The sequence below is a fragment of the Anabas testudineus genome, chromosome 18, assembly GCF_900324465.2.
Source record: "Anabas testudineus chromosome 18, fAnaTes1.2, whole genome shotgun sequence".
NCBI lineage: Eukaryota > Metazoa > Chordata > Actinopteri > Anabantiformes > Anabantidae > Anabas > Anabas testudineus.
The window spans coordinates 13,133,990-13,144,665 of NC_046627.1; the positions used below are offsets into that span (position 1 = coordinate 13,133,990).

Consider the following 10,676-nt stretch of genomic DNA (forward strand, 5'->3'; position numbering starts at 1 on the left):
CATACTGGAATTTTCAAATCAGTCATAGTAGCTATAGTAAGACTTTTTGTATTTTACAAAATACAAAAATAATAACCTACTTTGTATTTAAACTTTCACTTTACATGACCACATAGGCCAGTTGACATTGTGTCACATTAAAATGACTTAGAATACAAACCTACAGTCCACTAAAACGTTTTAGTAAAATAAAAAAGGAAGGTTTGACCAATTTTTGAAGGAGATATAACGAATAAAAGTCTTGATGAGATTCAGTTTTGTAATAATCACCAAGGTCACAAAAAAGAGGAGCAAATGCGTCGAGAAAAAAGTCAGTTTATTTAATTAATCGTAATTTAGAGGTTCTCAAATTCATAGTACCTTTCGCACTGTAGCAATTGATTATGAATTTAAAAAAAATAACGATTGGATATGACAAAACAAAAATGAAAATTTAAAAGGTACGTGCCATAGACTGATTGTGACGTTTACGGTCAACTCAAACAAAGATCAAACAGCGTAATAAAAGCCGACCGGTGACGTAACAGTTCCATTCTGCGTGTAGCGTGGCGACGCGCGTCTCTATGGCAACGTGTTGGGTGACGGCCATGGCGACAGCGGGTGGTAACGGCGGGGTCGCCCAGAGTCCAGTGGTCTTCTCCGGTGACGGTCGTGGCTGTAGTACACACCCTGTTTACTACACCCTGAAGCGTCAAAAGGTGAGGTGAGGAGTTTACAGCACGTCGGTGTTCGTGTTGTGCTGTTTCTACAGTCTTTATATCTTTATTTTACCTCATCTTACCAAAGCAGTGTGGTGTTTGTGGTTCTCAGAAGCTGTAGCTGTTGTTGGAGTTTGCTAATTAAAATGTAACAAGCATTTAACTGAACGTTTTCACCTTGAGCCAGGTACAGGATGTGTTCAGATACCAGACACCTTCAAGGATCAGCAGCAATGATGTAATATGTCAAACCAAATATATCCCATATAGGATGGGCTCTAACACACACATTTTCTGCTTTAATACAGTAAATTAGAGCGTATTAAGGTGTAGAATCAAATGAACGCTGAAACTCTGATTGATTGATTTTAAACCCAAATATTCTGCTCCAGTAATTTACATCGATAGATCGACTGATAGATTTTTTGTCTTGGTTGCTTACAATCTCTTTTTTTTTAACAATACTTTAAATCTTCACTTCTTTCATTTTTGTTTTTAACCTTTGTTTTTCTTTCTCTCTTCATATTTAGTTATTTTTCCATGTCTTGCATGAGCACTAGCATATTTTCAACATGTTTTATTGAGCTCCCATTTGTTTTAATTGTTTCATGTAGATAAATCTCACTGTCCACCTGCTAATGGAACGCTATGAGTCTCTGGGTCTGGTCGGGGAGGGCAGTTATGGCACTGTGCTGAAGTGCCGCCATCGAGACACCGGCCGCCTTGTTGCCATCAAGAAGTTCATGGATTCTGACAGTGACAAGACAGTGAAGAAGATTGCCACGAGGGAGATCAAGCTGCTCAGGGTACGTGTCAATCAGTCCCTCACCCAACCAGTCAGTCAGTAAGACGCTGAGTACACAGTGGTCTGTGTGAGCCTGAAACCTGAGTGAAGCAAAACACAAAAGCAGCCTGTCAGTCACAAGACAAACAACCCTGAACAACTTAGTCTTATTCTTATTATTAATCGGAAACTCAAAATTAGGCGTGCTGAATGAAAACAACACCAGCTTCTACTGTACTGTAAATTAGAAATATCAGTAGCAAGGAGACAAATCCTTGTAAAGTGGTTAATAAATGTTAGAATTTCTTTCTTTGGTATGTAGTATGCTCATGCTTTCAGCATTTCTCAGCTGTCATATTTCCAATAAAGAAACTGCATCACGACAACCTGGTGAATCTTCTGGAAGTGTGGAAGCGTCGCCGCCGCTGGTATCTGGTGTTTGAGTTTGTGGAGCGGACACTCCTGGACGATTTGGAGCTAAACCAAAGCGGGTTGGACCTAAACACGACCCAACAATATCTGTATCAGATCTTGAGAGCTGCAGCCTTCTGCCACGAGCAAAATGTGAGAACACTGAAGCATTCACATAACAGATGTTCAGCATTTAGGTATGGGTTGGATTTCACTGGTCTGTGTAAAGCTAATTTGACTCAAGAGGTCCTAAAAACACCAAGGTCCGATGATTAGAGGTGTAACTTCTTGAAACAGGTGTGAAAAGCTGTCTGTAGATCCTATTCTAGTTGCTTCTTGTCCTGTTATTGTAGATTAATATGAAACAATGACCAACAATGTGAAGACGGAACAAAACCAATTACTCATTCAGAAAGGATCAGAAATGACTAATTCATTCATAGCTTTCTTTCTCTTCTCTCACAGATCATCCATCGTGACATCAAACCAGAAAACATCCTCATCTCTCAAGGGGGAGTGGTAAAGCTGTGTGATTTTGGTTTCGCCCGCACCATTGCATCATCTGCTGAGGGCGACGTCTACACCGACTACGTGGCCACTCGCTGGTACAGAGCCCCTGAACTACTGGTGGGAGACATCAAATATGGAAAGTAAGTATTGTGTTAGTTAGTGCGTGTGGACCCATAGAGAATTTGTTCTAGGTTTCCTATAAATTTTTATGTATGTATGTGTGTCTGCATGTAGGCCAGTGGACGTCTGGGCTGTTGGCTGTCTATTTTTAGAGATGTTAACAGGTCAGGCTCTGTTTCCTGGAGACTCCGACCTTGACCAAATTTACCACATCGTCAGATGCTTTGGTAAACACACACATTAAAAATGAGTCAAATAGATATATCCCAAATGTCTGCTTTTAATTCACTCAACATAATTGGGTTCTCCTTTCTATTCTAGGTAACCTGACAGCTTATCACCAGGAGGTGTTCTGCAGGAATCATGTTTTTTCTGGAGTCCGACTGCCTGAATGTTCTGTCCGAGTCCCATTGCAGGAGCGCTGCCCAACAATCACACCCACTGCACTGGACCTTGCACAGGTGCAGTTGACTGGTTACTTGTTAAGCATTGACAGAATCAGAGGACACAGGAACGTTAAGTTTTGCTGGGCTGTAAGTCCAGAGGAGGGAAAGGGTACTGGAACTAAGAGGAAACTCTGTTTCTGAAGCGCTTTTTAAGGAAATGACTAGTAAGGTAAAGACTAAAACATGTAAACAAACAGCAGTAATGTGTTAAAATATAAAACAAGACCTATCTTTACCCTGACTGAGTGAATAACAAAGGGGAAAGGTCTTTCCTTGGCAGAATCTAGGGAGTTATCCAGCATGTCTATATGTCCCACAGGATTGCCACACTATTGAAAATACAATCTGGTGGCAACTAGTATGCTTTTAAGCAGTACTGATGACTACCTAAGTTACCACGAATACTGTCTGGAGGCTTGAAGTCTCGAACATAGCTGTATTTGTTATGAGCCAGTTAACATATCAAAGAGCTTACAAGTGATGGAGCATAATGATGGATTCAATTGAAGGAACTGATACATCTGGTAATGCTTGCAAAATAATTGTGACTACAGTAGAGTAAAACTACCTCTACTTCTACTAAATAAAACTAGCATTGATTTACTTACACACTCTTAAATTCTTGTCTTGCTATCCTATGTCAGAATTAACCATCCCTTTGTGTTGTCCCTTTCAGAGCTGTCTCCAGATGGATCCAGAAGGACGAGCTCAGTGTTCACACCTGCTAGAACATCTTTTTTTCACACAAGACTGTTTCCACCTCAGGTATTGTTGATGTGTTTCTCTCAGTGTTTATTTAATACACAGTTTAATATTTGTCATAGATAATTTTTACAGAGCAAATAAACTAATCTAATATCCTGTTAAGCATTGAGCAGTAGTGATGCAAGTCCAGCATCATTCAGATTCAAGAATTACACTGTTTGGTAGCTTTTAAAATCAGTTGACTAAGCTGCTGCATCTACTTATGTGTTCATACAGGTTTTTGGAAAAGCTGAATGCTAAGATCCGAAAAGACCACAGAGAAAACTCGACCCTTCCCAAAATAACCAAAACCCTAAGACAAGATAAGGATGATGGGAATGATAAAAACCAGAAAGGCAAAGACAAGAAACAATTGGGTGATGTAGATGAGAAACTTAACAAAGGAAAGGAGAAGAAAGACATAAAGGAAGAAGAGAAGTTGGAGAAAACAAAGGGAAAGCAGCTTTCGAAACCTTCTACAACTATTCACAACACAACAGAGACTTTGATGACCACCAAACAGTCCAAGACATTAGGTGCTAAAGTTATGGATAATACAGCAAGAGCTTCAGTAGGCATAAAAAGTAAACCAGGAAAAGCCACTGGGGCAGAATTGATAAAGGAAATTGATATTTCTGAAACTCTTTCTAATTCTTCGGAAAAAAACTGGACCAGAGCAGATCTTAAAGACACCAACAAAGTGGCAGCTAAACCTAAACATGGGAAAGTTGTTTCTCCAGAGCTGGGGCAAGACTATTTAAAAAGTAAAATCAATTCAAAAGATGCAGATTCTACTAACTTGTGTTTTAGGTATTCAGACATAGCTGTGCCAAGTGAGACTGAAAACAATCTGATGGGCATTTGGAGACCTACTAAATCGGAGCCAAGTCAAGGATTATCGAAGAGTTGGAGCAATGTAAACATAAACGTACCTAAGACTTCTCAAAGTTCAACCACCAACCATCCAAATTTGAGTTCATTTTCACAAGCTTCTTTGGAAACAACTGTCGAACCAACAGGCACTAGTTGGGCGCTTCAAGCACATCAGCCTTCAAGCAATGACCACAGTAAAGTTACCACCATATCTATCTCTTCTGTCACCAAGCCATGCAAGACAATTACTACTGTAGAGCATCAGAGCATCATCACTGCCCCAAAAGCACAGAAGGTCTCAGATAATAAGGACAGAGAGGATTCATTGTTTTCTTTGTCCACTTGTGCAACAACTTTGTCTATAGTAAATCAAACCTCAGAGGTTTCTGGAAGGTCAAGTAAGGAGCAAAGGAACAACAACAGTGAAACTGAATCTGATGGATCTCATTCCAAGTCTTTGATCTCCGAACCTGAAGAAAATCTTGGGTCTTTCAGCAACCACAGAAAGTCTCCATCAACAACTACTCAAAAAACCCAGAAAACTACCTATCATATAGATGCATGGAAGAACACTGACAACCCAGGAAGGAGTGGCACAACTAATATATTCAGCGTCACAGAGTCGACCTCAGTTCCATCTACAGCGACTCCAGATCAAAGACCTTTGACAAGAAGCTTTGTCCTTCACAACATGGACCCTGCAGCCCTTAATGAGGGTGCACAGTATTCATATCCACCGCCTCCTCCTTCATCCACTCCAGTCCTTCTTCCTCCACCGTCCACATACCTTATGCCCCCCTCCATTGTCACCAACAGCACAGCAATCAGTGACCACCTTATCCCAAGGACGAGTTTCCATCCGGTGAACCTCAACTTAAGGTACTAAAGTTCTCATAGTTCAGTACATTGGAACGTGGATGCTTCAAGCTACAGAGAAGCAGGTAACCTTGTAGGCTTCGAATATGTGGTTATTTTATCCAAATAATGTCAAACCCAATCAGAGGAAAGCAGTATTGTCCCAACCTTTTCTGTAACATGAAATGCGATTGTGTTTCTGTTTTTGTCGTTGTGTTTTCTCAGTTGTTGTTGTGTTTTCCAAAAAGTTGTGGCAAGATGTGTGTTTTGAAATATGGTAGGATGCTTTTCTGTGTGTGTTTTACAGGGGTGTGGACAAGCCAAGGGATCATGGAGCCATTCATAGTCGACTGGCCCAAAAAGCCTTTATCAAGCCACATTACAGCATCAACACAGGTTATTAGTCTGTTTTTCATTTTGTTTACAACAGAATCAGAACTGAATATTTACTCTTGTTAAAACTCTCATTTTAGGTTTCGGATAAGAATCTTATCTGCGAGCAGCCCTTCCTGCCTGATCACAGTAACTTTGGGAACAGCAGCAGTGTTGGAATGACCAAGAAGAACATCCATTTCCCAGATCTACGAATCTCAGTGCTGCCAGAGCTCAGAGGAAGAGAAGGTACAAACAAAAACACACACACACACTAAACATATCAGACCATTGTAACAACATTTAGTAAGGAAAATAAATCCAGTGGAGTATGAGAAATTATGAACCACACTTTTGGAAAATCCACACAAATATTACTTAAACTGGAACTTCACTGTTCAAACACTAAATAAAGTGATAATTCCTATAATGTTTTCCAGGCAAACACAACAAAGGCATCACCAAGGATCTTTGGAAAGACAAACAACCAGTTCCCCATATTTCTCCATCAGAACCACAGCAGTACAAACACGACAGTACTGATACACACCAGACACCAAAACATTCATCATAACACACCTGTTTTGTTTTCTGCTCCCTTTCGAAATTTCTTTATTTTAATTTATCAGTTCATACCAACCAGCATGTCAAAATAAAGAATGCTGACTGTGTCCTGAAATAAAAGACCTGTTGCATTCGTCCTTATGCTGTTTATTAACATTAGTAGTTAGATAACTAAAAGAGTAAAATTTTAAACCAAATATTGATGCACATAGAAGGAAAAAATATTAAATACAATCGTCTTCAATCAAACAACAGATAGGAGTTCTACATCTGTAGGACATTTTATTAAGACAGTTTGACAATTGTATTATTTTAATGCACAATAACCAATTAATTACTTAAACTCATTATTTAGTGACATTAACGTGGTGCAGGTAGCTACAACTGCTACAATGAAATCTAAAAACTGTGAAACATTTTCAATCTAACTCAATTTCTATTAAACTAAAACATAACAAATACAAAAAGAACATTATTATATTTCATGATATAATTTTAAGACTCGTCACTTGAGTCCTGTGAAGAAAACAAACCTATTTTCCACCTGTTACTGTTTGTCATTTTTAGAGGTTTTGCCGCTGACTCGTCGCTATCTGATGTCAAACTGTAACCATGGTAAGGCAGCCTTCCTATTGGCTGAGAGAAAAAACTGTTCGGCGAATTAGCTCCATGTCCTCTGCTATTGGCCAGCAGGTAGGCGAGGAGGCGGGCAGCAAGGTCTGACTGGCTGATAGTGATTGGTTCTGCCGGATTTGGCTGTGGTCTGATCTTGTCATCTGGTGCGTTGGGTGGCGTCTGGACAGCCGGCTTTTCAGTCGTGGACAATAACTGTTGTAAAATTACACAAAAAGGGCATCATGTTGATTTTTTAAAATGTTATTCTTAAGTACCGACTAATGGTACTAACATCTGTAGTAAGAGGAAAGAAGCAAACTGAAGATGATTTAAGGCCCTTTAAGATCATAAAAAACAACGCTATACATTAAGTGGCAATTTGTAAGGTAAAAAAACTAATGTAGTCCCTCCTATTCTAACATTACAGAACTTATTATGTAGAGTTTGTGCTAGATTAAATGTTTACTATTGACTTCATATTAACTGAAGAGATGTTTCTAATATTTATTTAACTCTACATTTAGAAACACCACCTAATGAATGTAATATCACTGGTTTGTGTCTATTTGACACCTCAGAGTAAATATGACTATTATGTATTTCAACACCTCACAGAAAAAACCTGTGAAAATGCTGCTCCGACATGTTGGCAAATTTCATTCATTTAGGAAAAGTGTCAATATATGAATTCATCACATGTGAAGTAAACCAGCACTAAGCACGTACTAACACTGCACATTTAACTGCAGTTAAATGTATATATATGTGGGAATCACCTTTGTGGTGATGGGTAGTGGCGTGTTTTTTACTTCTGTTGTGGTGTCGGGAGTTGAGAAAAACTTGCAGGTGTCGTCCACGGCGGAACCATCAATCTCTGGAAAGTCAAAATCCAGTGGAGAGGACGGGAACTGAGCTAACGCACCCAAATAAAAAGTGTTTAAAAAATGTATTTGACCTTTGAAACATCTAACTGGTTAAAAAAAAAGGTTAGTTTTTTTTTTTAAGTACCAATACAACAATAAAAAATACTCACAGTCCTACTCTTACAACAAGTAGCAAGTTATAAAATTACAAATCAAAATGAACAGTGACTCCCATCAGTGATTTTCTATGACTGATGTAGCTGCCTGAAGAGGCAATTTAACTACCTTTATACAGTATGGAGATGGTTAATAAGGTGGTATTAAAAAAAAAGAAACTTTTTAAACATAAAACAAAATCAAAGATGAAAATTCTTGAAAACCCTACCAACTCAGATAAAGACTCCCCAAAACTAATTGGAACAGATAATCTTGAACACTGTGTTGGACACTTTCTGCTATAGATAAAGATAGTGGAGTAAAAAGTATAAAGCAGCATAGAGCAGAAATACTCAAGTACAAATACCTGAAATGTCATAGTATACAGTAAATCTCACTTGTGAAGATAATCTTCTTTTTTTTCTTTTCTTGCTAATGAAGCTACTAAACCACAGCAGATTTTTAAAACCCTTTGTGTCCCTGTCTAAATTTGCCTTCTGTTTTTTTTTAAGCAGCTTTCTTTATGCTGTTTAGCAGTGGCCCTTGTATCTGGGGTCAACAGTAACCGTAGCCTTTATACGTGCGTCTGTGCTGCTATCTGATCTATCGCCCTGTGCTGCATATTTCATGAAGACATGAGGTCTAAGGTGTGTTTTTCTTTTGTCCTGGTATTTTTTTGTGTTTGCTCAACATGACGTGCCAAAAAAAACAACATTGTTCCATGGTCTAATTATGACAGCCCCATTATCTATTTTCCATCTTGTACTCTACTAGGTATTCTTTGCACTTGTAATTAATTAGTTGGTAAAGACTGGGTTGGTACTCACCATGAGTCAAGTCAATGCTCTGAACTCTGAGGAGAAGAAGGATGAAAAGGACGGATGGAACTGTTAACCTGTAGGACATGACTATTGATGGAGAGAAACAGCAAATGTTGAGGAGTAGGAAAGAAAACTACTACAAAGGACAACAGACTGAAGTAGACGAGATGATGAGGGTGAGGAAGGACAAAAGAAGGGAGGGAAAGAGCGAGAAGAAGGGAGGAGATATGATGGGAAGAACAAAACGTCTAGACTGTAACATTTGTCAGAGCAGATCTGACAGGGTTTGTGGTTCTGAGTTGCAACAGAGTAAAACCCAGTTTATCCCGGTGTTTTGTGTTTTTTTAAGTTCATTCATTCGGTGGAGATTTACAGAGCAACATCTAACAGCTCACTAACAACGTGTCCTCCAGCAACACAAGTTTCATACTGCGTTTCCCAGTACTAGTACTAGTACTAGTAGTATTAGTATTCCTTTATTCTTCAGTCATGGCTTTTTCAGAGTAAGTATTGTAAACTTGAAGCCATGTTTCATGGATGACCTACACTCTGCACTGACCCTGAACGCAGCACACTAGCAGCTGACAGACAACTCATGCTTTGCCTCTATATTGCCATGTAGAGTCCACTTTGAACTTATTGCCAACATCACCACTTTTCTTTCAAACTAATTTCAATGTTTTGAACAAGGGAACTTGCTGTGGATTATGCCTTTGTTGTTTTCTTTGCTGCTCAGAAGCCATTAAACCTGACAGGTTTGACTTTCAGCTTAATCTTGCTTTTAAGAGCAGGTTGTGTAACTTTATTCCAGCAGAGACAAGTGAAGCATTAAACCACTTAGCTTTGTTTGATGATTCCCAAACAATTATTCTTAAAGTATGACACAAAGACAAGCAATCCCTATTGCTGTTTTCTACCTCCCAACATTATACCACCAGCAAAAGCCGAGCTTTGAAGTAGTTACTCAAGAACTATACTTAATCACAATTTCCAGGCACTTGTACTTTCACGATTTCCATTTTATGCTACTTTACTTTGCTGAATTTATCTGACAGCTGCAGTTCTAATAGTATTCTGAAGACAAACACATTGAATACTTACAGGCAAAGGATTTATAGTATGTTGTTATCTAATACTTTAGTGCTTCCAGTCCAGCAAAAAAATCTGTATTCATTTGGTCCTATATATGCTTTAGCATGATAAAATACTCAATTACAAGTAAATGTTAAAAACATCACACAAAAATGTGAACTTTTGAATACATAACTTTTACATTTTACACTTTACTTCTGGGCTTTTTTAAACACTTGCACATAAAAAAAATCAAAGCAATTGATTTTGAATGTATCTAGTATGTATCTAGTTACAGTTACAGTTTAATCTTGTCTCATTTTTATCAATTTAGCCAAATAGGTTTCTGAACAATTTAATTTCTTCATTTTGTGGAGATAAACCTGCCATTCTTTATTTGAGCTGGTGGCTTAGTGCCTTGCTCAAGGGCCCATTAAACAGTTTAAGGAAACTCTCCACTTAATGCACTTCCCACACAAAGGTCTTCCTGTTACACACAGCACCACAAAGGTGTGTGTCTGCCTGCATCTTTACAGCTAATGCAGGCTTCACTCGAGTGGAAGGAGACATTTCCCAACGTCATGTTCATGCTGTGACAGAGTTGCTAAGGAAGCGTTGTCTGTTTACTTACATACACACCTTCTGTGCACCAATACTTATCTGTTATACTTGTGTTTTCATGATCCTCTCCCATTATCTTGTCTTATCTAAACAAAATGAGGCAGATTGTTTTTTTTTTTCTTGCCATGCTTGTGGTCTCGCACTTGTTTGTG

The 10,676-nt window shown here is 38.6% G+C and overlaps 1 protein-coding gene across 1 annotated transcript; it reads left to right on the forward strand.

Annotated features, from left to right (window-relative positions):
- Window positions 1-588: 588 nt before the first annotated feature.
- On the forward strand, window positions 589-6,493 carry LOC113168360 (cyclin-dependent kinase-like 3). Its single transcript, XM_026369377.1, has 11 exons — window positions 589-698; window positions 1,313-1,504; window positions 1,852-2,046; window positions 2,359-2,543; window positions 2,638-2,750; window positions 2,845-2,984; window positions 3,646-3,734; window positions 3,951-5,465; window positions 5,749-5,833; window positions 5,915-6,062; window positions 6,254-6,493. The coding sequence occupies exons 2-11, from the start codon at window positions 1,337-1,339 to the stop codon at window positions 6,385-6,387; spliced, it is 2,772 nt and encodes a 923-aa protein (XP_026225162.1). The 5' UTR covers window positions 589-698; window positions 1,313-1,336; the 3' UTR covers window positions 6,388-6,493.
- The last annotated feature ends 4,183 nt before the right edge of the window (window positions 6,494-10,676 follow it).

Coding starts and splice junctions, on each gene's coding strand:
- LOC113168360 (XM_026369377.1), top strand. CDS start 1,337: ATGGAACGCTATGAGTCTCTGGGTCTGGTCGGGGAGGGCAGTTATGGC. Junction 2,047..2,358: donor CCTTCTGCCACGAGCAAAAT/GTGAGAACACTG, acceptor CTTCTCTCACAG/ATCATCCATCGTGACATCAA. Junction 5,466..5,748: donor CCGGTGAACCTCAACTTAAG/GTACTAAAGTTC, acceptor TGTGTTTTACAG/GGGTGTGGACAAGCCAAGGG.